Source organism: Carya illinoinensis, chromosome 3, assembly GCF_018687715.1.
Source record: "Carya illinoinensis cultivar Pawnee chromosome 3, C.illinoinensisPawnee_v1, whole genome shotgun sequence".
NCBI lineage: Eukaryota > Viridiplantae > Streptophyta > Magnoliopsida > Fagales > Juglandaceae > Carya > Carya illinoinensis.
In genome coordinates, this window is record NC_056754.1 from 9,356,722 (window position 1) to 9,384,669 (window position 27,948).

General features: G+C 34.6%; 3 protein-coding genes across 4 annotated transcripts; 2 read left to right on the forward strand and 1 right to left on the reverse strand.

The window, feature by feature from the left end:
* Positions 1–761: 761 nt before the first annotated feature.
* LOC122303120 (putative glycerol-3-phosphate transporter 1) lies at positions 762–4,001 on the forward strand. The gene is made up of 3 exons (XM_043114732.1): positions 762–940; positions 1,846–2,922; positions 3,257–4,001. The coding sequence occupies exons 2-3, from the start codon at positions 1,926–1,928 to the stop codon at positions 3,811–3,813; spliced, it is 1,554 nt and encodes a 517-aa protein (XP_042970666.1). The 5' UTR covers positions 762–940; positions 1,846–1,925; the 3' UTR covers positions 3,814–4,001.
* Positions 4,002–8,878: 4,877 nt separating this feature from the next.
* Positions 8,879–10,278, reverse strand: LOC122303123 (short transmembrane mitochondrial protein 1). Its single transcript, XM_043114735.1, has one exon. The coding sequence runs from the start codon at positions 10,071–10,073 to the stop codon at positions 9,900–9,902; it is 174 nt and encodes a 57-aa protein (XP_042970669.1). The 5' UTR covers positions 10,074–10,278; the 3' UTR covers positions 8,879–9,899.
* A 2,231-nt stretch (positions 10,279–12,509) lies between these two features.
* LOC122303122 (E3 ubiquitin protein ligase RIN2-like) lies at positions 12,510–20,794 on the forward strand. Of its 2 annotated transcripts, none has more exons than XM_043114733.1 (13): positions 12,510–12,713; positions 13,075–13,582; positions 14,927–15,004; positions 15,731–15,817; positions 15,915–16,036; positions 16,727–16,823; positions 16,924–17,029; positions 18,098–18,255; positions 18,362–18,499; positions 18,573–18,640; positions 18,727–18,957; positions 19,601–19,979; positions 20,266–20,794. In XM_043114733.1, exons 2-13 carry the CDS (start codon positions 13,343–13,345, stop codon positions 20,320–20,322), a joined length of 1,761 nt encoding a protein of 586 aa, XP_042970667.1. In that variant the 5' UTR covers positions 12,510–12,713; positions 13,075–13,342; the 3' UTR covers positions 20,323–20,794. The 2 variants fall into 2 exon arrangements, with proteins under 2 accessions (XP_042970667.1, XP_042970668.1); XM_043114734.1 differs by having other exon boundaries at positions 13,129–13,582.
* Positions 20,795–27,948: the final 7,154 nt, after the last annotated feature.

The window sequence follows — 27,948 nt, forward strand, 5'->3', positions numbered from 1 at the left end:
TGACAGAGCGTTTTCTCTTTTGACTTGTTGTCAGGAGAGAAGGTGTAGAAGTTTAGACAATGTCCGTCACAAAGAAATTTGTTGACGGGGAAGCTCCTGAGCAGTTGCGTTAGTTGACTTATAGTCGGGTTCTCCTGTATTGATAAGTCACAGTTATAACTTCGATTATGAATGAATGTAGATGCATTTTCCCATAAAAAAAAAAAAAAAAAAATTATACAAATAATCGATGCATATCAAATTATATTATGATAATACCTACTAATCATTAAGGCTTATCTCATTTTATCATTATAAAATTTTCAAACTCATAAATAAAATATAAAAAATAATTTATTTTTCTCAAATTTTGAAAAAAATAATATTAACAGATTATATTTTAATAATATTTTATTTAACTTTTAATTTTAATTTCATCTCAAACGAGATTTATTAATAATATCACATTAATCATGAAAATAAAATAATAATAAAATAGAATAACTTTTAAAACTTTAATCTAATAAATCAAATTTCATTATTTAAGTAATATAAATAGAATTTGAGAGTAGAAAAATTCAATATAATATACAGTATTTTCTAGCGGAATATACGGAAGCCATGGTACGTAACAAATTTTCGATGAGGATTAGACAGATGAATTATGGTCTTTATGGAGGGTGCTTTTGTCATTTCACCACAAAGCATCGAAAAAGCTCAGTAAGGGTATTATAGTGATTTAGTACTCATAAAATATTATTATTATCAACGTTAAATTAAGCGCCCTCACGTCGGTTAGACTCTGCGTCCGGAAAAGGATTTATGAAGAGTGTTCTATGGGCAATTGAAAACCAGAGAGGCGCATAGTGAGAGATGCTATTTTTATTGTCATCGTTTTAGGGAGAGAAAGTACGAACCGGCGTTCTAGTGCGTGCACAGCTAAGTTCAGCTAAGCTCAGAAGTAAGCTCACCGAAATATTTGTGTATATATATATTTCTTGCTGCATGGGGGGGTTTCTTTGACCGTTTAGCCTTCTGCATTTTTTTAATCAGTTTTCTAGTTTATATTTAGAGTTGGGTAATCGGTTTTATCAGGGAAACATTGTAGAGGATAGGAATTTGATAACGGGTACTTGCTCAAACAGTCATTTGACTTGTTTTTTTTTTTCCTAAATTTTGTTACATGTTTTTTTTACCGCTTCAATTTTCTTCCTTGTATTTCTTAGTTTTATTTCGTTAAGAAAGATCTTTAAGAAATCGACTTTTTTGGTTGATATATGCTGAATTTCAAGCTGATTGTTGAAACTCTCTCTCTCTCTCTCTCTCTCTCTAGTTTAGAAGTTTTCTTCTGGTACAGATTCCCTCAATCTGTTTTTGATCGTTTTGGAGACGTAGATGTTATGCTATAAGTTTTTTTTATTAAAAGTGAGGATTTAACCTGCAAAATTGTTTTTAGCCCATATAGTTCTAAAGAATCTGTTGCCATTAGCATTCCCTGAGCATCTTGAACTATTCGGTTCAGATTCGCGACAATGTTTGGGAATAAATCCCAAACAAGTTTGGAAGCTGGGTTAGAAACTTTCTGGAGATTGGTTCTTTTATAAGCTTTCTGGAGATTGGTTCTTTTTTAATGTTTCGAATAAAAAGAACAAAGGAGAAAATAAACCAGAGAATAAGAAATAGCATTGAAATGTCCGAACCCATGGTGTCGAAATTGGAAGCATTTAGTTGTCAGCATATTTTTCGTTGGATGATTGCAATTTATTGAACATTGATTGATTCCCCCAATGTTCTCTTGTTAGTTTCGGTACAATTGTTTCTTTAATTGCAATCTCATATGTCATTCTTTATTTTTCCCATTTGCAGCTCGCAAAGTGTGAAACCTATAAGTGGAAGTTAAACTTGTTCCTCTTTATACCTTCCAAAGTGAGGAAATCAATACATATATGGGTTCATCATCAGAACCAACCGCTGAGAGCAGCTATAGCAAGCCCCTCGGGATCCGATTCTTAGAGAACATCAAGGGAACCACACTTTCCTTCAAAACACACCAAGCAATTGTTTTGATTGTAACATTTTTAGCATATGCGAGCTACCATGCCACTCGAAAAACCACAAGCATTGTCAAGAGCACCCTTGATCCTCAGCCGTCAGATTTGGGAGTGAAGTTCGTACCATGGAGGACATCTTACTTCAAGGAACCGGCTAAACGTTCCTGGATGCTTGGGGATGGTTGGGCTCCATTTAATGGAACGGATGGGACTGCCTTGCTTGGAGAACTTGATGTTGCTTTCCTCTCTGTTTATGCTATGGGAATGTACTTCTCTGGACATTTGGGTGATAGAATGAATTTAAGGATATTCTTAACAATTGGAATGCTGGGAACTGGTTTGCTTACTTCCCTCTTTGGCGTTGGTTACTTGGGAAACATACACAGTTTTTGGTACTTCTTGATGGTCCAAATGATTGCTGGTTTGTTCCAATCAACTGGATGGCCTTCAGTGGTTGCAGTGCTAGGTAACTGGTTTGGGAAGAGCAAGAGGGGTCTAATTATGGGTATATGGAATGCCCATACTTCAATTGGGAACATTACAGGTTCTCTGGTTGCTTCTGCTTTATTGAGCTATGGATGGGGTTGGTCATTTGTTGTGCCCGGTCTCATGATTGCTTTTGTTGGTATGGTGGTTTTTCTCATTTTGCCTGTTAATCCCGAGTCTGTCGGAGCTGATAGAGAGGGTGACGACTTGCATTCTCCCAAGAAAACTGGTGAGGGAGTTGCACAACCTTTATTAAATTCAGAGTCAGTGGTCAAAACGAAAGCTGTGGGCTTCATAGAAGCGTGGAAAATACCAGGAGTTGCTCCTTTCGCTCTTTGCCTCTTCTTTTCCAAATTGGTTGCTTATACGTTTCTCTACTGGCTTCCATTCTACATTAGTCACACAGGTACATTAGCTTATTTGCCATTTTATTGTTATTATAGGATGATAAAATAGAAAAAAGAAGAAAGAAAAAAAGAAAGGACATTGTGAATTATAGCACTAAATGATCAAGTTATGCAATTTAAAATATGCATAAACTCTTCACAGAAAGATGATTGTATCCTTCGATATTGTGGGAATCCACTCAGTGCAGGGGTTCCTTCAACTAAGCATAATTTTGGGTCTCATTTCAACTCGAATTAATAATGTGTTTCTTGAAGGCATGCTTGCGATGAGGAATCATCAAAATTCGTTATTGAATTACAAAGTAACATCTTTGTATGTTTTTCATTTTGTAGCTATTGATGGCAAATATTTATCTAGCACAACAGCTGGAAACTTGTCGACATTGTTTGATGTTGGTGGTGTGCTTGGAGGAATTCTTGCCGGCCACATATCTGATCGTTTAGATGCCAGAGCAATAACAGCAGCAAGTTTCATGTATTGCGCTATCCCTTCTCTGTTCTTCTATCGAATCTACGGACACGTTTCCTTGACCATAAATATTGCTCTTATGTTCATCACGGGCATGTTTGTGAATGGACCATATGCTCTTATAACAACAGCCGTTTCAACTGACTTGGGTACTCATAGTTCATTGGAAGGGAACTCCCGAGCACTGGCAACAGTGACAGCAATTATAGATGGTACAGGCTCTGTTGGAGCTGCCATTGGACCCCTATTAACAGGTTATATTTCTTCTACTAGCTGGAATGAAGTTTTCACAATGTTGATGGGGGCAGCTCTAATTGCGGGGCTGCTTCTAACCAGGCTTGTTGTAGCCGAGGTGGCTGCAAAGATCGAGGATTCAAAGCCACAAGGAGTGCCTACATCCAGACCTGCACTTGAAGTGTGACATTTTAGAGGTTACAGTGGCTCATTTAAGCTGCCAGTGGGTGATTTCCTCTGCAGAGTTCATAAGCTTAGTCCACGGTGTCCATTGTATGCCAATGAAGATCCTCTATTATGGTCAAAACAAGAAGAGGGTGTTTTTCAACCTTCTCCATTGTTTCGTTTGGAACATAAGAGCGGAAGTTCGAGGAAGTGTCTGTAAATTTATATGTAGGTCCAAATTAAGCATATATGGCATCATCCGGAAAGAAGAGCTCAACAACTGAGCATCTTTTCTCAACCGATTGCCTGTTGCGTTGTTTTAGCTCCTACTCATTAGTTTGAGCTTGGGTCCTATATTTGCACCCCAGATTTAGGGGAGGGTTAGACATGATACATGGAATTATAAAAATTCTTAAACTTTCTGAGAATTTTATTTTCAAATATTGTTTAAATATAAAATATTTTTTAATTTAAATCTTCATCTTTTACATCTAATCATTATTCAAACACAAAAATTAATTAAATTTTTGTAAATTTCAAAATAAAACATAAAAATTAATATAATTTTTTTTCAACTTTAAAATAAAAATTATATTAAAAAATAACATTTATTTTTTTTAAATCAATAAAATATCTTTTGACTCAAGTTATTTTTTCTTACTCGCTCTATTTCCAGAGATAAAAGAAGTTCCTTTAAAGGCTTAAGCATAATTTTTTGGGTCATTTAAGGACCACCAACAACATCAGGCCGACAACAATCATGATTATTCAGACTAGATAAAAAGGCATTGAGCCCTACTTTTTTTTTTTTTTTTTTTTTTAAGAGAAATAATATATGCAGTCGTAGTTGTATAAGAATCGTATAATTATTTTGAAAAAAATAATTAATATAAAATTTATATGAAAAAAAATTAACTTTTTAATCGTAAATCTTATTCTTTTTTAAAATAATTATACGACGTTTATAATTTTACAACTTTATGTAACATTGCTCTTAAAAAATGAACATGTCGTAGGAAAATCCATGACAAAATGTGGTGCGGACGCTGCCACAAGTGGTATCTTTTGAGAAAAAAGCTTTATAGACTCTGGTTTATGCTGTGCCAATGGCTAAAGAGGACAAAGAATGTGAACAAGAAATTTTGCGCCAGGGAACACAGCACTACCATTTATTACTCCCCCACCAAACACAACAGTTTTTGACCTTGGGAAAATCTAATTACAAATATAATTATATACTAATCTATGAATTAATTTAATATAGTTAATTAAAAAATAAATTTTATTATAAATAATATTAATTTAAATTTTAAATATAAAAGAATCAATATTAATAAACAAATTAGTACGTGTTATTACGTAATAAAAGTCTTTGACCTTAAAGAAATGTGTACATAAAAGTCTTTGACCTTAAAGAAATGTGTACGTAGTGCTATGCTATCTGCGATGCCCAATCACCCATGTTATTGTAGTCAGTGAAGACAACATTTTTACGTGGAAGACTAAAACATGGCCTTTATGAGTTAGCCTTAATTTAACGAAGAATGAGATGAGGATAGTGCCCTCCCCATCAGCTCCGAGTCAGGTTCTTAAAAAAAAAAAAAAAAAGCTCTGGTTCTAATACCAGTTTCTCTATCGACCACAAGATTAGATACTTGCCGACGTGGAAACCACCATGGGGATGGACACGTAAAAACCACAAATTGGTGTGGTTTGTTATGTCAAAAGCTGTGTACTAAATTAATGATATATCTAAAACTGTGAGCTAATTAAATCATAATTATATCTCTAACCACTACATTAACATTTCGGGATTCCCTTATCAGTAATTGATTAGAGAGAGATCATACTAATTAATTAATTAATTAAAGGTTTTGCTATATTTTAGTAGATAAATAATGTGGACCATGATATAAATTAATATATCCTAATTTAGTTACTAATCATGCCTGGTAATTCACTCAACCTGCTACGTGGGTCTTTATTTCTTAACTTTTTATTTTTTGTTTTTCGTTTTAATCCCTGGATCACTTTCTAACAAAGGCTCGAGCCTGGAACAGATGCAAAATTCAAGCCGACAATGGACCAGACCCAGAAAAAACGCAGTTAGGATGTTTTATAGATTAGCCTACAGAGGCCCAGAAAAAAGGCCTACATAGAAACAACATTGCATCTGCTTCTGCGTCTCTCAAGTTCGATTCCCCATAATGGCAACATATATTACAATTGATTTTTAGGAGCAAGTTCTCTGTTTCCCAACCCTCTTCAACGCATGCTTTGATTTGTTTTATATGAATGAATTAAGCCCAAAACCACATGAGCCAGCTGATCTCTAACAAAATCTCTAACCTTTTGAGCATATCTCTAATCAATCTAATAAGTGACTCTTTTTAGCTCAAGATTTATATCAGACCCAAAAACGTAAATCCTGAATACTGTGTTTATTTTTTTATGGTGGTGGGAGTTTTCCACCTGAACCCAGTTGGTCTTAGATATCACTCTTGTGGTGACAATTGAAGAGCTTTCCAAATTCCTACATTTAGTCTTTTAGATTAGTCGTGACTCAAATACAGAAATGATGGCTGAATTATGAAGATATTCGATCTAGCATTGACAACGCGACTGAACACAGAAAATGGCATTCATTGACAAAAGTATCATTAGGTTATTATCATCGCCATAATTCATAAATTAAAGCGTTTTCCATCTCTCATTAACCTCAAAGTAAAACAATGATTTCAGGAATACAGACTAAGACCACCAAAAGCTCCGCCTATTGGGATGGCCAAGAAAAGAAGAGCCACTTTGTGATCATACCAACACCTAATGAGGGGTTTCTGCAGATAATTATAGATCATGACTGGTGTAACATCAAAGTGGCCTTCTACTCCTCCATCGCCTCTAAGCAATGGAACATGCACAAAAAATGGCAACCCACACGTGCACAGACACAAATACGCATGAAGCCTCCTGGCAGTAATACAATACGAGCTAGACTCCGTCCCTAGACACCATGCATTTTCCCCTCTTGTCCATACAAGAACTTTCTACATTTCAGATTAACAAGACGAAACTTAGTAGGCCATAATGGTTGCTAACAACATCAACATTGACCAACATTATTATTATATTTTTTTTATAAGTAAGAAACTTTATTGAAACGTATGAAACTAGGTGGAACCCATGTACACAGGAAGTAGACAAGATGAGACACCTAATTACATTCTAGAAAGCTGAAAAGAAAACAAAAACTCATGAGCATTCCCTCCCTTTAATACAATAGCAGAAAACCACTGAAAGAGAGAAAACACAAAGAAATTCCAGATATCCTCCACTACTCTCTCCTTGTTGTTAAAGCACCTGCCATTCCTTTCTGTCCATAAACACCACATTAAGCACAAAGGTATCATCCTTCACGCTGCATCCAGTTGAGAGCTATTATGATGTCTGTTCCAGCATGCTAAAACATCCACCACCCTCTTAGGCATAACCCAACTCAGCCCAGCTCTACATGGATACCATCCCATAACTCCCTAGCCACCTCACAATGAAAAAGAAGATGATCAATCGATTCTCCATTCTTCTTACACATGAATCACCACTCTATAACAATCATACCATGTTTCCTTAGATTATCAATTGTCAAAATCTTACCAATTGCAGCTGTCCATGAAAAAAGCAACTTTAGACGGCACACAAACCTTCCAAATGCTCTTCCACAGAAAAGAAACATGATGTTGGACAGTCAACACCTTGTAAAATGAATTAACAGAAAACTTATTACTCCCCGAGTGTTTCCACAGCATACAATCTCTCCCATTTCCACCTAACTTTACTGAATACAAGAAGCTGAAAAAAACCTGCAATCTCGTCGAGTTCCCAATCCTGGGCATTTCTAGTGAAAATAACATTCCAATGTACTGCCCCAGAGGCATGACACAGCACCTCTGAAACAGCAACCTGCTGGTTTCCAACCAAGCTGATTACAACTGGAAAAACAGTATTAAGAGGTCTCTCACAACACCATTCATCAAACGAAAACCAGATTCCATCACCAACTCCAACCTCAAACTCAATATGTTTTTCAAAAATGTTACACCCCTTTCTAATATATTTCCAAAGGCATATACCATAAGACCCCCTACCCTCCTTAGAACACCATCTCCCCCACTCACACCCATACTTCCGATCAATCACCTCTCTCCACAAAGAATCCCCTTCCTTTTGATACCTCCACAACCACTTCCCCAATAATGCCTTATTAAAAATAGTCAAATCTTGCACCCCCAAGCCACCATTCACTATTGGGCAAATCACCCTTTGCCAAATGCCAATTCACACAATGAAGTTTATTCTCCTCCCCCAAACCACCCCACAAAAAAACTCTAAACAATTTTTCAATCCGATTGGCCACTCCCACCAGTAATGGAAATAAAGAAGGTATAAATGTCAATTATATTATAAACGTCTCAGCAGCACAATATTAGGCATGTGTTGCGGTGAATTAATTGAAGGATATGGCCCTCAACAAAGACAAAGGCTCAAAGGATTTGGCTCACTCCAGAACAGTTGAGACATAAGGCTATGTATAGTTAGGCTTTGCTAGTACTATGGAAGTGTACCGATTAAAAAAAATGAAAGGAATTCCATAAGTTAAAGATCCAAGAAGGTGAGTGAGCCAACAATCATTCACAACAAGCACCCAAAATAAACTCTAAAATTGTTGAACAAAGAATTTGGTCAAAATCAACTTGAAATGATCCAAATCACAACAGCTGCCTTTTGAAGCACCCAAAACTAATGAAGAAGACCTCACAAGTAATGACCCTCAGATTTTCATGCCTCAATAAGCAACATAAGGCTTATTGATAACACCATATTTGCAGATTGCATACAATATCATGAGAAAGGACCAAGCCATGGAATATCTCACAAAAGGCACCATAGAATTGAAGAAAGCAACATGAAGCATTTATTTTCTATAAAATAATTTTATTTTTTTGTTAAGTATAAAGTAATTTAATTCATGGCACAAAGGAGCTCACAATGAAGCTTGTATAGTAAGGGATTTGCTATCTTTGCCACTATTTAGGTGACGAGGGAGGTTTGAATTTTCTATTTCATAGAAACTGAATACTCAACTCATCCTCATGTCCTGATCATGCCAAAACTAAAACTTGTGGCACGGGAAATATATAAACTACTCCAAGGTATAACTCGAAGGGTATTCTTTCTTCTCGTCAGCTATAAAGAGTCAGATAGTTTAGCAACATGAGTAGAGAACACAAATAGACTACTCATTAGTAAACAGAAGGATCTAAATGATCCAACTACTATAATGGACCTGCAGTAGCCTTCAATATATATAGATGAGATTGCGTGGACCATCACTAGCACCTTTTCAGAAATTCCCTCGACCAATCAGCTTAAAAAGAAGTTAGTTTCGCGGCAGATGTTGTTCTAGATCAATCAGCAATTTCGGTTCTTCATTCAATGGAACAATATCTTATTGGCAATCATTTTCTTTCAGTGAATATAGTCAAATGTGCTCCGGAAGAAGGTGGACTGTGGAGGGTGAGCTCGCGGTTGGGAGAAAGAAACTTACTAATACACAAAAGAAAAGAAATCAGTGATATAACTGGTCTATGTAGTTCAATTGGAAACCCACCTTTTCTCATAACTAAAACTGTTTCGTTATTGTAGTATAGCATAGAGATCAATGCCAACTCATTTGGCCCCTTCCTCATAACCTATCCTGGATAAGAACAAGATTGCAAAACTAGCGAACCTTATGGAAAATCAGTTTATATTAAGGACCGAATCGCATGCATAAAGCTGAATATCATAATGCAAAAAAAAAAAAAAAAAAAAAAAAAAGGCCGATTCGTTTATTCTTATTTTTTTTTATTTAGTATACGAACTTAAAAAGAAATCACAAGTATCGTTTTTAAATTGTCTCTTCCCAGTTCTTTTCTTCTCGTATTGTCTTTGAAGAAAAGAAAACAAGAACGAAAGAAGAACGGTGAACCTGGTTGCAAAGAAGACAGCATCATTTTCGTACTTTGCTTTAAAGGAGTATATGGAGTTGGGTCGAATCGAATGCTAATGTTAGATACCGTCACCACGGCTCTTGGGCTTGCGGTACTTCTCTTCGACTTGCTTGGCCTTGAATAGAGCGGTGCGGCCGAGCTTCTTGATGTTCGGAACGTCGTAGTTTTGAGCTACGTAAATCCCGCACACCGTCCCTACTATGAACGAGAAGCAGCTTCTTATGATCCCCATCCACCCACAACAACAAAAAATTAGAACTGATGACAATGTTTTTGGCCCTTTGATTGGAGTCTAAGATTTTGGGGCTTTTAGGGTTAGGGTTTTTATAGATGTGAGGAGGAAAACTCTGGAACTAGGAGCCAACGGCAGCTACTGTATCAGAATGTCCCACTCCGTCTCCGTCTGCGTCACCGACCGTCGGTTGATCTTAATTCTTAAATGGTCGTCGTCCGCCACGCGCTGGTGAAATTGGGTGTCAATGGGCCTTGTGGCCTGGGCTAACTATGAGCCAGTCTTGCTCAGTTAACTTCGTCGGCCCAGCCCAGCGGATGTATTTACCTCGCGAACAATCCGTTTTTTTTTTAAACACGTCGGTTGGCACGTTTTAAGTTTGCGTTTGAGTAATAAAAAAAATAATAAAAAAAAAGAAAAAAGAAATAATAATAATAATAAATAATAATAAAATATTCTCGTAATATTTCAAAATTACACTTCAGTTGTATACATTGACATTAGCACATATTTAGCTTTTCTTCTATTAAAATTTGACTAAAAAATTTAACTTTTTATTGTATTTATTTAGCCAACTACTTTCTAAAATTACATGTAATAAATTCTCTAAATTTATCACTATTCAATTTAAACATTTATTTTTATTTTATTTTATTATTTTCTTGGTAGTTATAATTGGAATGTTTATTAATTATTATTAAAAAGTTTGGAATAAGAAGAAATTTGCCTACTTTCCGTACCCCTCTTAGAAAAAGTTGGGATACTGCAATGCTGCCCAATTTGGTTTTCATTTTAATAATTTCCATTTTCCAGTCAAATGCGATAAAAAATAAATAGTAATATCCTTACGTAACATATGGCTTATTGACTTTGACCGTATGAAATTTAGAAATACAAATAGATTTAATAAAAATAAGTTTATTAACGGTAAGAGTCTAAAAGTCTGATGAGATATAATCTAATTCTTAAAATAAAAAATCTGGCTTCGAAATCTTTCTCTATTTATAAAAAAAAAATAAGTTCAATATCTGGACATATTTTATTATGATATGTTAAATTATAAAATTATTTTTAATATAAAATATATAATATAAAATCACGATAATTTATAAATTTATTTTCATAATTATAATATTTTTATTTTATAAAATTATAGTTTTCCTCAAATTGGTTACGGCGGTGCGTGTTCCATTATAATGGAGGCTGGCCGTATATCACTGTCGTTTTTTGTTTGGATGGATGGATGGAAGCTTGTTAGGTGTACAATAAATTAATGGAAAATTGAAATAAAATAATGGTGAGCCAAGTTTACCAGTCAGATTTGGGCAAGATTAATAATTTAAAATTTTTTGTGCAGTCATCTATTTTATTGATGTAATTAATTGTAAATTAAAAAAAATTAATACAGCTAATCATATTAATAAAATGTTTAAAAATTACGTAAAAGTGACAATATATAACATTACTAATAAATAATATAGGCTAAAAGCACTATACGATTTCAAGATATATTTAATTAAATATGTCATATATCTAAGTTTTAATCTAATCCCTAATTTCCTACTCAAGAAGCGTGATATGACAACTAGGAAGGAATGGTCACAACCCACGAGTGACCCAGAGTTGTATTATTATTATTATTATATATTTTGTTGAATATTTTTAAAATATGAATACTTTGTAGTTTGTATGTTATTATTCAACGTCGTACCATTAAAATATGACTTCATCTTACTAATAATTGTTTCTAATAATTAGCTCTAAGAATTATCATTTTTTTATAATATTAATAAAAGGGCATAGCATGCTTAAAAACCCAAAACCAAATTATTTATCGATAAATATGTTTTTGTAAAATGATGAGATTTTTATAATGGTGGCTCTAAAGTTACTGTTGGGGGCTATTGCTAATTATTTTTATAATTTTTTATATGTGTTTTTTAAAAAAATTTATAATATTATTAAAAAATACTTTCGTAATCATTAAATAAAAAATAAAAAATAAAAGTCTAAACGATAACTTCCCGAGAATAATAGTATTTTTCTTTTTATAAGTCAATATTATTATTTATTTAAAACATTGTACAGTAAATGATTGTAAAAGAAGTTCCGTATTTTTTATTTATTTATTTATTAATGCTACCCCACTAAGGAATCTAACAACTACTTAAAATTTAGAGACAACCACCGTTAGATCATATGCTCAGTTAGTGCAAATAGAATTAAGAAATTTCATATAAATAATATGTCATTTTCTATAAAATCTGTTAGCCATTTTCTGATATATATTTTTATTACAAATTTCTGATATATTTTTAAAGCGTAAAGAACTGCAACTTTGAATTTTAAAAAATATAAATAATATTAGTGATGTGATTAAAGAGAAAAAGCACGCAAATTCTCGGAAACTATGATGCGACTTTAACAAAAACAATAACTTTACACCCAAATAAATGGTCACGATTCACGTAATATTCAAACTTCTGCTAGGATATTTGGGCTATATCGCTTCGGCATGCCGCAAGAAGTGACCAGACGTAGAAAATAGAAATCTCTCTCCGCCTCTTCAAGATGCGATTCTGATGAAAATTGCAGAAACCCATGTCAAAGCAGCCCCTGCATCGTCTTAGATCGAATCAGGTCCGTCATGTGTTTAATCTCTGCTCAAAATCTTCCTCAATTATTCCAAAAAAATATCACAATTTAGAGATCATAGATAAAGTTTTCGAATTCATATATCCTCAATATATCCATTTTCTAATTCTAATTTACGGAAGGTTTAATTTTTTGGGGTTTGCCTAAATTCACGTCTCCCGTTTTGCAATTGGAATTTTTAAACATTTTGTTTATTTGTTGATTTTAACTTGTCATCGGGATTTCTCTGTTCACGTATCTGTGAATTGAATTTAACTGTTATACTGCGGATTTGGATTCTTCTAGATTCAAATAAAGAAAAAACAGGGGAATAGAGAACTAAAATTTCTGACCTTTTATGTTCTAGGTGTTTGGGTTTTGAAGAAATGAGAAATTCACAGCCTTTTACACATTGTCTCAGCGAAAAAACAGAGCTTTTTCACTTCATCTTCGGCGGGTGTAGGGCCATTGCAGTAAGTTTTGGCGGGCTTCGAAGCTACCTTAACGTTTTTGCCTAGTCATTCACTTCAATGCTTAATCGTGATTCTAATCGTCAACGATCTATGCTGATGACGTTCTGATGAAAACTTGGGAGTTGGGTACTGGTAAAGAGGCTGAATATATTGTCAACACAAATGGGTGTGCGGTACATAGCGATCTCGGTGTTGTCTACGATGCTAAGCTTTGTTGGTCTGCAATTTTGGATGGAATTGACTTTAGACGAGCTAAAATCAGATGGGCTAATCACTGAGAATTTTATTCACTCGGAGAATGCAAGCCGTGTCATTGAGCTGCTTTTTGGTTCTTATGCCACCATTGCCCTGCTGACAACTTTCGTGCTCAACGTCTTTGTTTTACTAGTTCTGTGTCTTAAGGTATGCTAGCTATTTCATTTTGGTGCTTTTGATACCAATCAAGCCTCAGTTGATCAATCAACAATTTGTAAACCGGACTGCATGTTCAGTAAGGCAATGTATGGTAGAGAAACCTAACTATTTGCATTTATTTTATGTATACAGGGATTATAGTGGTTAATTGGTATCGTTGTTAATTCCATTGTATGTATATATTACTGTTGTTGCTATAGGACTTTTTTCATGAAGAAGGTAAGCCTTTTCTACATGTTTTTTAGTTGTTAGTGTTTTTTTTTAATGTGCATTTTACTTTGGCAATGCCACGGTGATTGAGTGATTAAAAGAATGCTAAGAATCAATTTTACCATATAAGTGACTGCAAACGGGTATAATTCTGTGAAAAAAAACTGGGTCAATTGTGTTTTCTGTAAGGAAGGCCAATTTATATACACCAATTGCATGCCATTGGTTTTGGTGGAAACCCGCTTTCCGTAGGTTTCAGGAAAGGTGGAACCTATTTTATTTTCTTTGGGGAGTTTGGCGCTCAGCTGCTCTGGCAAGATAATTGGGTTTATAATTGCATCTAAATATGATTCTCTCAGCTTATCCTCTGCAAGCTGGGTTCTTGGGTTTTTGTAAAAGCCTCAAGAAACAACTTAAAGTGTATGCCTTAGGAAATAGATACATCTTAAGTGTAATGGAAATAGTTAAAATCTGAATGGAATTGGTCATCTGAAAGCTTTGCTATCAGCAATCTGGCAATCTGTTTTGATGCTCATGACGTATAATTATGCTAGTAGTCTTGTCATGCCAGCATCTAGATCTCTTTTTGACATGTATAATCCCTGGTCTAGAGCCACTTATGTGAACTCAACAATTTGAAACAGGATTATGGCTTTGATTTCGATTTAATATATTTAACACTAAAATTCACTCATGATTCGGAACGATAGTTGTGAAACTAGATATAGTTTCAAGATAAAATTTGGAAATCCTATAATGATGGAGACTGGAATTGGGATTCCCAGTGGAACGATGGCCTAGCCCCACGGACTAGTTGTTTGGTGGTGTCTTATACATATAAGACTGAAAATCATATCGCAAGTTATGTAATTATTTAGGAAGTCAACTGAAGTCTGAAAATCTTATTGAAAGTTTTATGTAATTAATTAGGAAGTCAACTGAAGAGACATGAATTGATGATTAACAGAGTTGTGTATGGAGTCTGTATGTAAGATGTATGGGCTATTCTTTTGCGCTGACCGAATACAATTGAAATAGTTAATGAGATCTTCATGAAGATTATGAAATTTAATGACCAATAACATTGTCTAGACAATCACGGTTTATATTTTTCATGTGCAGACTATATTCTTTGCAGAGTTGTATCCTTCTGAAACTAGGAAATTGTTGGAACGTCTTATCAATTATGTTATTTACAAGGTAAACTTTTAATATTGTTGAAAGCAGATATATTTTGATGATAATTTATGGTGATGTGCATCTGCACATATCACTTTTATTTGTTGCAAACAAATATATTTTTATGATGATTAGTAAGGCATCTTTCTAGATATCACCTCTGCCAAATCAAAGCATAGAATTAGTGTTCTAGTGCTTCAAATGATTGGGGTTTGTTTCATGTTCGGCCTGTACATGGTAATAAATACAGATAGGAAAATTGTTGTCTCTGTTCACCACTTTTGTATTTTAGAGTTAATTCTTCAATGAAAGTGCTTCTGGGATAACGAGTGTTGACAAAAATTAGAAGTATTAACTTTATTATTGTTATCATTATTATTTGGGTTGCATACTGTGGCAGCTTAGCCCTTAACTTTTAAAAATTGATGGGGTAAGAGATAATTGGTTGGTTGACAATGGGGCTTGTAGGAAGTCTTTATAGAATTTAAATTTATTTGCGCGCGCACACACACACACATCTTTGATGTTGTCTTGATGTATTTGCTATCTTTACTGTTTTTTCAATATTTATGCTAATGGCTATCAGGCCAAATGGCGCCCAAACCCCTAGAAGAATGGGGTGGTTGATAAGTTCATGCAATCAGGTCCCACTAGGGGCTTATTTTGATTACCAGTCAAGATAAAAAAAAAGGTCAATGTTTATGGTTCAGTAATTCTTTTATTTTTGTTGATGAATATATTGAGCAGGGGACATTTCTACCACTGGTTGTTCCGCCAACAATATATCAAGCAGGCTTGTGGTCAGTCTGGTTGACTGTGCTATGTTCTTTAAAGGTACATAAGAAATATTCCATGATGGGAATGTTGATATTAGTTTTTGATGCAAAAAATGAGTGGCATTTTTCCTAACCGTCTACTAGTTATTACCCAGATGTTTCAAGCTTTGGCCAGAGATCGACTTGAACGCTTGAATGCATCTCCTTCTGCTACCCCTTGGGCATATTTTCGTGTATATTCTGTCTTATTGTTGGTCCTCTCTGTTGACTATTTTTGGTATGGCTTAATTCTCCCTTTCTCAAACTGAAGTTCAACAATTAATTTTTCCTTTATTTACATTTTTTTGGCAGTTTTCTGTCCTTATCCTTTATTTTATTTTTTGGTTTTGTTGTGTGGACTAGTTGAGGGTTGTTTGGAAGGTTTGAGTGTCTGGATGCTAGTGAGTAAACGTGTAATTGGTTGCCACATTTGATCGGGTGTGCTTTGCCATTTGTCAAATTCTGGAGTATCAGAACTTTAGAAGGGATTTCTTCATGGTTTCTTGCGAAGTACAGATTGGTAGCTGTTTCAGTATTCGACTAGGCTTTAAGAAAGTGCTTGATAGGTTTTTGGCCAGCAGGCTAGATGATTCACTTTTATTTATGTGGGACCACCCTATGATATTTAGTTATGCAAGTTCTTTCAGGAATCATGTTGATTGCTCTAGCCGGCTGTGTAGTGAGTTTTATCCGAAGGAATATAAAATGGGTGTTGAATTTGTTACCATATACCTTATGCTTCATTGTTGATGGTATCCCTTAGGCTTCTGTGGTGGTTATATACATGCTTCTTTGTGTAAAACAAAAAGGAGATCATGAATGAATAGAAGTTAATAATATTCAGAGCTTTTGCTCTTTCTTATTTCCTATTCTCTCCTTTCATATCTACACTGTCCTTTTCTTATAGATACTTTTATTTCTTGAGCAGGATTAGGCTATGCCTGGTAACATATAGAACGCTGGGTTCATCTATGTTTCTCTTGTTATTCTTTGAGCCTTTCAGTATTGCTTTTGAAACACTGCAGGTAATGTTATTAAAACGCTTCTTGGCAACTTTTTCATGGTCAGATCTTTTGAGATGTCTGTACTCAGGTTGTTGTCTGGTTTGTGAAATATGCTATGTAGGCAATTTTAGTTCATGGATTTCAGTTGCTTGATATATGGCTCCACCATTCAGCAGTGAGCAGTGCAAACTGCCAAAGGTTCAAACTTTTTGATTCATCAGCAGCAGGTAGTCTATAAAATTTCTAACTTTCCGATTCATCAGTAGCAGGTAGTTTATAAAAAATAGAAAAATCTAGTTACAAGCACAACTGCGCATTAACATGTGCACCAATCTAATATGATTGGTCAAAAAGTAGATTTTATTGAAAACAATACTAATTTAAATTTTGAATATAAAGGAATCAGTATTGGTACGTAGATTAGTACGCGACTTTGCTTGTACATAGCAAAACTCTTATAAAATTTCAATTTCACTATCTTAGGCAATGATGTTTCTACCCAACACATCCACCTGCCATATAATGAAAATTAAGTAAGAAGTCTAAGAAAAAGGAATGATAAGGAAATTGGTACATGCACACTAAATCCGACATGTTTGTATTTTTTTTCTTGTTTTTCATTTGTATGAAGCCCTTCCTACAGTTGATTTTGGCTTGCCCAAAAATGAACTTAACCATCTTAAAAGATAATCTCTCTCTCTCTCTCTCTCTCGCTCTCTCTCTCTCTCTCTCCCTATTGGTTATTTGCATTTATTTGCTTCTTCCTATTATTGCCTCTCAATGTGTATAGTTAGTATAATTGTTACGTAAAGTAGGAGTATACGCACACATTTTGGGCACAATTGAAAAAGGGTGAACAAACTATTTTGTGGGTTACATTGAAAAATACACTGTAAATTTAGCGAGTGCTTATCAAATGTGAAATTAATTTCTTCTTTAGTTAGTGGTGGGAAAAAATGAATGGTGAACCACACAGTATAGGTAATGAGGATTTTTTGAAACATACTTAAAGTTGGTGGTTAATGGATGCAAAATCCTCTTTTTTATTAGGTATTGAGGGGTATAATTGGAGTTAGTAACAAATGGAATAAGCGGCTATATGTCTACCATCATTGGTGGGTATTTTTGAATCCACCACTCAATTAGACAGTGAGACAACATATATGACTGAGTGGAATATGTTGTTAACATGAAGTACACCAAACCCTCAAATTGAACGTGAAAAAAGTGATTTATTTAATTTAAGCTGGTTGTGGTGAATTTAATTTTTCCTGACTAATTAGTGTTGACTGCAGGTTCATTATCGGAATGGAAAGGCATTCTTCTTCGATATTTGGGTTTTGCCCTGGACATGGCAACATTTTTAATGGCACTTGGTCATTACGTGCATATTTGGTGGCTTCATGGCGTGGCATTCCATCTTGTGGATGCAATCCTCTTCCTAAATATACGTGTAAATATTTTATAGCTATTTGATTATTTGAATATGCATTTGATTTAGTTATTTGAATCACAATGCACCGTTCATTCAGTGTTGATTCCATAAATATTGTGATCAGGCCTTGCTAAGTGCTATTTTGAAGCGTATAAAAGGATTCATCAAATTGGGAAAAGCTTTAGGTACTCTTCATGCTGCCCTTCCTGATGCAACAACTGAAGAGCTACAAGCATATGATGATGAATGTGCCATCTGTAGGGTATGATTAGATCTTCTTTTTTACTATTTGGTTATGATTCATCCCTTGAAGTTGATGAACTGGCCAATGACAGGAACCCATGGCGAGGGCTAAAAAGCTACACTGCAGGCATCTTTTTCATCTTGCATGCTTGAGATCTTGGTATGACTCATAATTTTGGTATTTTACGCCCTTTGCTTTTGTATTTTCAAGCATGTGAGTCATGTAAATTTACTCATTGATTCCAGGTTGGATCAAGGTTTGAGTGAGACTTATTCATGTCCCACTTGTCGAAAGCCGCTTTTTGGTACCAGACCTGAAAATGAAGCTAACCCCCATACTGGAGAAGTTTTGAGTGATGAGCTGCTTGCTCATCAAATAAGTGCTGGACTGGATGGGCAAAACTCTTCTGGACATACCCTACCCGCTGGAGTATTTCCAAATCAGACACAGAACTCTCTAGAAGGCAGCCCTTGGAGGTTCACTTACAATATATTATTGTAGTATCTCTTGCTTGCCTTGAATAAGTATACCTTGCTGCCTCTGTCTAAAAATCATCTTTTTGACAAACTGGCATTGGAATCCCCTTACATAGATCGTCAGAGTTTGGTTTTGATTTTTGTTTTTTTTTTTTTGTTTTTCTAAATATTTTGAGGGGAAGACAGTGTTATAACTCCTGAGAACTTTGGACCTAAGTTTGGGATATCCCCTGCCCACCAACTTTACCAGCTGTCCAGCCGGCATCTCAGATCAGATGTTGGTTAGAGAGAAGCCTTCTTCAGGCTTTCACTGAAAACTAAAAATTTTGTACCTGTAAATAATGATTCACTTAGTAAAATACTTCCTGGCTGGATACATGCAGAAGTGCAATTTCTGAAAAAGAAAAAAAAAAAGATCAAAGAAGAGTCTTTAGAAATTTCATATGCAATAACAATATAGCTGTTTATAGTTTATACTCTTCCAGAACAGTTTAATTTCTTGAAGTTGCAAAAACCTGTTCCCTTGAATATAATTTCGGGGACCTCAAACACCATTTGACAAGCAATATTTATGCATGAGTGTTTTGCTGTAAGTTTATCACTTTTTTCTTTTATGGAAACATTTTCTCCTTTTGCTCCGTAGGAGTGCTGGACTGGATTCAAGTTGGTTGCATGCTTGGCCAAGCCAGGGTGTTGACGGAGCTGGACCCTCTACTGCTGTCAGATCCGTTGGATTAGGGAGAGTTCAGATGATGATGAGGCATCTTGCATCTGTAGGAGAAACCTATTCGCAGACCACCCTTGATGATGGTGCTTGGAGCCTTTGGCCTGTGAATCCCTCTCAGCCTCCCACAACTGGTTCACCAACCCCTCCTGGTGGCGGCAGATACATTGGAGGCACTAGTGGTTTACATATGAGGACTGCCTCACACCCTGCAAATGACAATATAGCGAACATGCTTGCCATGGCTGAGACCGTAAGGGAGGTTTTGCCACACATGCCTGATGACATAATTTTCCAGGTATAACTTGGATTTGCTTGTTGTGTCTCTAAGCTCTCTAAAGTTGGATGTCCAGTTAGTACCTGAAGCTTGGTATATACCATATATATATATATATGTATGTATAGTTTTTCTCCTTAGAATCTGACCATTTTAATATATGGATGAATTAATATTTTTCTGCATAAATTGTTCTCTGGGTTCAAATCTAACTTAGAATGGAAGCTTTTGAGATTGAATTCTTTTTTTCATTTCTTTTTCAAGAATCCCCTAATCTGTTTAATTTCCAATGTATCAAAACTTTCAGGACCTACAGCAAACAAATTCTGTCGCTGCCACTGTGAATAATCTTCTCCAAATGTGAGTATATATTGTCGTCTTTGGTCGTAACATGCTCAGTTCTCAGACGAGGTTCCTGCTTCATCATACGCCTCCTAAAGGTTTGTTGGCATGCACAGCTTGTAGTGGTCAAATTACCTGAGTTTTTTCTTTTTTGAATTTCTCTATACCCTCTTTTAAAAACATACATTAAGTTTCTTTCCTTTGTATATAAAGGCAATCAGTTGTATTTTGTGAAGAAAAATGGTGCGAATGTATCTTTTTTTCCTCAGACAAATAAAATTGCTATCCACGAGGAATTTGTGGATGGTGGCCTCTCTCTATCCTCTTCGACTTTAGAGGAAATACTTTACGAAGTTGTGCATTGGCACCCTGTATTGCTAAATCGAACACTTATATCCAATAGTTTGTAAGGGATTCTCAGAGTAAGTTTTGATGGGGATTTTTCCCAAAATTGCCACATTGGTGGTGAGCTTGTCACCAAAATTGCCAGGCCAGTTTCCATGTTAAGAAAGAGAGATATTTGAGTTGATTGAGAGTGGCAGTTTTATGGGCTAATCATGCAATATTTCCAAGGATGATGAATGTATAGATTATGCTGCCTTTTTTTATTTATAGGTATACTGAAAATACACTGCCAATATATAATCCATAATAATTCATCCAATTTCCGCGCTTTTGGATGGAATAAACGAGAAAAATGATTAAAATATTAAAATGCTCCTGATATAATACCAATCAAATGTCGTGTGGATTGGTTAATCATAGCCTCATAGGTGTAAGAGTCCAAACTGAAAATGCCAAAAAATGCAACTCCACCACGAAGACACCAGGGCACAGAAAGCCGACCAAGAATGCTGCTGCGCTTTTAGGAAACACACGACTTATACTGCCGGGGTACGCTATTACAAGCTCAAACTCCAAGCCAGTCTTTGCCTTGCCGACCTTCCAACCCTCAACAGCAAACATCGGTTCTTAATCTCGGGTGTCACTTCGATCTTGTTTAGGTTCGAAGTTTGGGTACTTTGACCCTTGTTTTTAAACTATATATAACCAAAAACTAACTAATCTGCACTGCACCCTTTTAACCCAACATGCTCAAAACTTCCTTTCTGGTTTTAATTTCTCTGTCCATTTCACCTTTCTCGCCACATCCCGTTTCCAGAGGACCATGCTAGTTATTGCCTCTAGAGTAAGTGCTGACCCATGTGAATCCCAATCAAACCATTCTCGTTTTCAATTTGGTTTATTCTCCGACCAAGATTAATTTAAGATTATTATATGCTCTTACATTAGAAAAAGGATCAAGGACGATGCTCCTGTCATATTAAAGGGAGCAGCCCGACAGGACAAGCCCTTAACAAACAATATAGGCTTAAAAAAATGCATGTATTTTGCCATAACCAGAGGACGTTATTAAAAAACAAATATTATTTTGATGTTTTCAAATGTAGTCAATCAGCTTTGAAGCCAACTAATCGAGTTTCGAACTTGAGAAATGTTACACATTATTCTACACCACACACTTTATATATTAAAATATTATTTTTTATTTTCTATTTCATTTTATTCTTATTAAACTAATTGAATTATTTAATTTATCATCCACACACTACACATTTATTAGAGAAAAATGAAAAGAAAAATTAAAATAAATGTAGTATGTGAAGTGTGAGGATGATAAGAAGAATTTTTCTTCGAACTTACATAGACAACATATATGTTTGTGGTACCAACATATATATATATATATATATGTAGTTCAAAAGTGCATGAAGACGACACAGAGAAGATGCGGATTTTTGATTACTGGCCTGCATTATGACTATGCATTCTGCTTGGCCATTGAGAATTCTCATATGAAAATTTTGAGTTTTAAGATTAAATATTAAAATATTATATTTTAATATTATTATTATTTTAGAATTTAAAAAAGTTAAAGAAAAAGTTAAATTGTTTATTATATTTTGTATGGAAATTTGAAAAAGTTGTAATGATGAAATAAAAATTTTATGTTTGAGATTAAAAATTTCAATAGTCAAACAGTGCAGCATGGAGCAATCATTTTGATAGAAAACGTATGACACCATTTGAGAATAGAGGGATACGATAGTCTTCCATTTCTGTCAATATGTTGATGGATTATCGACCAAAATTTCAACGTACGGTGCAATCCTAGCTAGTTAGCCTCGAACGTCACAAAAACTTTTCAACAAGACAAGCACAAACACTGGAAGAGCGTTTCATGTTCTGTTTTTTCGTTATTTTTAATTGGTTCTCTCTCCCAGCTTTTCTTATCTTGTAGTGGAGAATGCATATTATTATTTTCTCAAGATTTACCATGGCTGTATCATCATGAGTCCAGGTAATGCGAAAATTACCAAAACATAATTAATATTTCTGCAACATGTCTCCTAGTCCAATATGCATGAAGAATAACAAAAGAGAACTGTGATAGATCAGAGGATCACAGCTCACTCTTTTCCCTCAAGCACATGATGATAGTCTAGTAAAAGAATTAAAAGGATTTTTTGCTCCCTTAATTCTCAAGAAGATCATGGGTCCCAACAGTCTCCCTCAGCATGACTAGTGGGTTAAATTTTACCCTAATCAATGCATTCAACACGTTAAAAACTAAAGCTAGCCAATGAAATTAAAGAGCCAAGTATAACGGTATAATCCTTTATGTTCTAACAGCATATATAGAATAATCGAATGATAATATTTTGTCTAGGTGAAAAGGTGCTTGAGTGCAACAAACACGGAACCACCTAATTAGCATGATCAAGTTAAACGACACTGTTTGGAGGTTTTCGATGAGAACAAAACGGCCTGGTTCTAGCTTCCATAGTTTTTTACTTAATTAATACTTACTCTCTTTTTGTCTCTGACTTCTTAGACTTTATGGGCAGAGATTTCCTCATCATTAACATGTTCATCGTGGACTTTTTTGACTGCAGTCCCTGGTATTTTGGCGAGGTACAATTGTTTTTTCTTTTCAATGCTTTCTTACTAATAATTGGTATTCTACATGATGCAGCATTTTTTTAAAAAAATATTATATAGTATAGTAATATGCAAATGACATCAAGTCTTTTGAAAAATAATAAGATTTATTATAAAAAAATTTATTTATTTTTTATATATCCGTATATCTTGTATTTATTTATTTTTTTAAAAATAATTATACAATATTTATACACTCATGACTATAATTATCATTATCCATTTTTACGCATTATTAATCCCTTCGAAGTACTTGAATTATGAAAGAATAGCACAAAATCGTCCGCAACATAAGGAAGTAGCTAGCATTGAAAATATTGCCAAACCACATGCGCGCAGGTTGTTCCCCAAACAAAAATTACTCCGAATATTTCTATTACTTCTCCGCACGCGCACACTAATATCAAATCAATAATTATAAAAATCAAATTAAAATAATATCAAATCATTTATATTATCTCCAACACTAATTCAGTAGCCGCATCGGACAGCCTGAACTTTGTCTCTTACAATTACAAAGCCAGTCCGGCCACCTTATATATTTAATTACAGTATATATTTCCCAATTACCCCCCACTTCTCTTTCCAACTTTGACAGTCTTGAAAGACTCATCGATCCCACTGGTCATGATCATGTCCATCATATGTACTTTCTTCGTCTTCTTCCTATGCCTTTCCATGCACGCCTGCAATGCTCGCAATCTTGGAGTGGTCGATAAGGTTTCCAGCTTAGATCAGTTCGTTGTTTCTGACAAGGTTGGACCTCTTGTGCATGCCTTTATATTTCCCACTTTCTTCTCTAATTTCTTTAGGCTATTTCTGAAAACTTAAAAGAACTTTGATGTTTTCTCTTTGGTCAGATTTTGTTATTAACTGTTGATCTACCCTCGCACTACTGCAGTACATGATGTTGCGTTAGATTTTGCTCTCTAGCCAGAAGAATTTTGTTTACTAATTTTTATCTTCTGCATGGCATGGGGTGCATGTTAAATCAGGTTCAGCTTAAAGCGGAATCAATTCAAGGAAGATCAGGAGCAAATGGAGAGAAGATTGATCATGACATGCAGGTTAAGGCCGGTACTGGTGCAACTTCACAAAATAAGCAAAAGGACACCTACATCGGAGGGGAAATTCCAGGTCTAGTTCCAGTCAAGCCTTTTGTTTCAGTTTCACGCATGCCCCGCAAGAACCTGCACGATGAACATCCCGGCTTTTACTCGGATGATTATTCTCGGCCAAGAACCCGCCCTCCTTCTCATAACTGAGTTTTTTTTTTTTTTTTCCTCTCTCTCTTGATTGGCCATTAATAATCATCCCTCGTTATCTTTCTCTTTCCAATTTCTCGGCCTCAAGCTTCATGATTTTCTATCATAACTTCATTAATCCTTGAGCCTAGCTTGATCATGACCATATAGATAGAAACAACTCGATTAGCTTGCAGCAGCCTTCTAGTACAAGGACTATGTATATTTGCAACTTCATCAAAGGAAATTCGATCAATTTATGAATCTATATATTGTGGTGGTCTTCTTCTTCTTCAATTTCTTCCTCTTCATATCATTATCGGAATTATTTTTTTAATAGGGATGGAAAACGCAGGAAGTGAGACTTCCATGTCGTGTTGTCACGTGGATTTGCTTAGGGCAAGAAGTACTCATATTGAGGTAAATTACCCCAATATTGCTTTTTTAGTTAGAAAGAGGGATCATAGATCAGGGAAAATTTTGGGTTAAATTATGTAAGAAGGAAGGGCATGCACAGCTAGCTCATGATCCCACACACATATTATATATATTTTCCATTATGTATGATCTTTAATGGTGAACGTGACAATGGAAAATTGTGTGCATGTAAAAATTAAGCTGCTTATATATGGATATTAACTACTTCAATGTGAGCAATGCTGGCCCCAGAACTCAATACTAATGTACAGGCCAGAGGAGATCATGTGCATCCAGCATGCCTGAAATTGATAGCGAGAAATGGGGGCAAAACTGCATGTATTTATATTTTGATGATGCCAAAATGTGGACATAGCCATGATATCATGCAGTGACATGATTGTTACAGATTTGGTATTAGAGTGATCATTAATCTTCGATCAGAGATACTCGTCTGGCCTTTAAATCGACATAATTTATTTTTATTGAGAAGCATATATAATATTATATAGGTACCTTAAAAAACCCCTGATATAGAGTATTAATTACTTGGGAACATTATTCTCAAGGATATATATCATTTATAATAATAGTCACAAGCAATTTTACCAAACTTTAGGGAGCTAGCTAGGGAACTAATGAATTTTTAATTAATGCAATGGTTCATATATAGTCATTTCTATGATCACAAAAACGTCAATTAATCATTTTATTAATTATATAATGCCATTATTTAAGTTGGGTCATTATAATTAAGCAGCTTATTACATATATAGTTAGGGATCAATATTGAAAGATATATATAAATTAAGAAATTAAATAGGTAATTGAAGAGGGGGGGGGGACATTCAGGAGAGTGGAGTAGTCATGTATATATCACTAGTGTATGTTGCTGGCTATAATATTATATATGGGCAAGGAGTATAACATATTGTTACTGCATCATCATCACGTGTTGATTTTGTAGGAATATTCAAGAAGGGGATTATCTTCAGGGGTGGACAGCTTGGGTTCTAATTCTAATTATTATGTCAAAGAAGGCATAGATTCAAAGGGTTATAAAGGAGATTATCAAGATGTAAAGCTGACAGATTACGAGCCACCACATCAGACACCACCAATTCACAACAAAGTATCCTATTTAGGAGGAGGCTAGCTAGCTGCTATATATATATAAATATAGGGGTGAAGAAGCTGGATATATATAGGGATGAAGAAGCTGGCGATCGAGCATTAATAATTTTGTAGTACTCTTTTTTTAGATATATATACATATATATATGTATATATATATGGAAATTAGCCGTACTGTATGGTGCTGATTTAGTTTTCTATTATTCATATTATATGTATATATATATATATATATATGTGTGTGTGTGTGTGTGGGCGTACGTTGTGTCATTGATTTCTTGTAAGTGATGTTATGATCCCTAATTAAGGCCAATGGTTTCTGTTGAAATTCCATGTTGTTATGTTTAAAACCCATATAGCTAGCTAGGGAATTCTTGCCGGTTGCAATTAGGAAATCCGATCCTGATCTATCTGCATTTAAAAAGGAACCAATTAACAATTCCAAAGTCCAAAAATCAATGGCGAAAACCATTTATTTTTCATGTGTTTTGAACTAGCAGTTATAATTAATGATGTATATATGATATTACATAACAAAAATGAAGACAAATGATTAGATGATCTCTTATTTTGAGCTAGGATCGATGTCTTAAACAAGAAGAACAATAAACATGAGATCTAGTATTATTTTATATGCTAGCTAGCTGCATGCATGCATGCTTTCCTTCTTCCTTCTAGTAATTAAGAAGATCGATCTAAGCAACCCAAGTTTTTTAATTTTTCTTGATATGAGCTCATTAATTTGCCTCTCCCACAATATTGTTGCAACCTGCGTGCGTGTCCTAATTACCGCATAATAAATATCACGATAAAGTATGCACCACTACAAAAAAAAAATAGGGCTTTTTGCAGCTATTTTCTTTCCGTTGAAAATAAAATCGCCGCAAAAAGCAATTGCTTCCAATAAATATGGGGAAGAGGAACTATGCACATCTCAAATCCTTCAAATATGAAAAGGCCGGATATATCAACAAATTTTTCCCATTAATAACTTTATTAGATATCTAATGTTAGATATAATTTTAAGATGTACGAGTTACGTATTCGTATTCTCTGTTGCAAATCTTAAATTTATATATCTATTTTTTTAAAAGAGTACGCATGATTTGCACATGACCCTAATACTGTAAATTTCAATTTCATTAATTTTATTTTATTTTTTTATCTTCACCCTTAAATGCAAAAGGTTTCAATTTGCTCCTAAACTATGTCTCATTACTTTATACTCTTCATTTAATTCTAATTCTTAGCAATATTGCACCACAACCACTATTTTGTTAATCTTAACCGTCAGATCTTGATCAGTGACGGTGTCAATTGAGGTTTATTTTATAGATAAAAATATAATATAAAAAATAAATGATAATTTGTGCATGAAAATCTTAATTAATCTCTGGCACCAAAAGATTAATAGCAAAACAAAATTTTTTAATTATTTAATAAATATTATCTAAAAAATAAAAATAAAAATAATTCAGTTTTTAGATCCAGCACATATATATATAACCATCGCCTGCACCTTTGAATCTTTCATCCATTAAATACTCACTATTGCCAACTTTTGTTTTTGTAATATTTGAAGCTTATGAATCAATAATTATATATAGTATTGACAGTTAAATGGTTTGTGCATTGCTCTAATGGTTGCTTCTGTATATTTGAATAGCAAGTTTTATTGAAAAGTCTCTAGCTGGGTAGTACTGTTGGAGACCACATGATAAACAAATATTTTCCTCTCCTTAAATGTTTGCACTTTGTCTTGAGCTCCCTTTTCAATTTCTTTCTTCCAAAATTGTGTCCTTGTTTTTTTATATGCATCCTATAACCATTGAAAAAATATATGACTGTTA

Coding starts and splice junctions, on each gene's coding strand:
- LOC122303120 (XM_043114732.1), top strand. CDS start 1,926: ATGGGTTCATCATCAGAACCAACCGCTGAGAGCAGCTATAGCAAGCCC. Junction 2,923..3,256: donor ATTCTACATTAGTCACACAG/GTACATTAGCTT, acceptor TTCATTTTGTAG/CTATTGATGGCAAATATTTA.
- LOC122303123 (XM_043114735.1), bottom strand. CDS start 10,073: ATGGGGATCATAAGAAGCTGCTTCTCGTTCATAGTAGGGACGGTGTGC.
- LOC122303122 (XM_043114733.1), top strand. CDS start 13,343: ATGGGTGTGCGGTACATAGCGATCTCGGTGTTGTCTACGATGCTAAGC. Junction 15,818..15,914: donor CTGTGCTATGTTCTTTAAAG/GTACATAAGAAA, acceptor GTTATTACCCAG/ATGTTTCAAGCTTTGGCCAG. Junction 16,037..16,726: donor CTCTCTGTTGACTATTTTTG/GTATGGCTTAAT, acceptor TTTCTTGAGCAG/GATTAGGCTATGCCTGGTAA.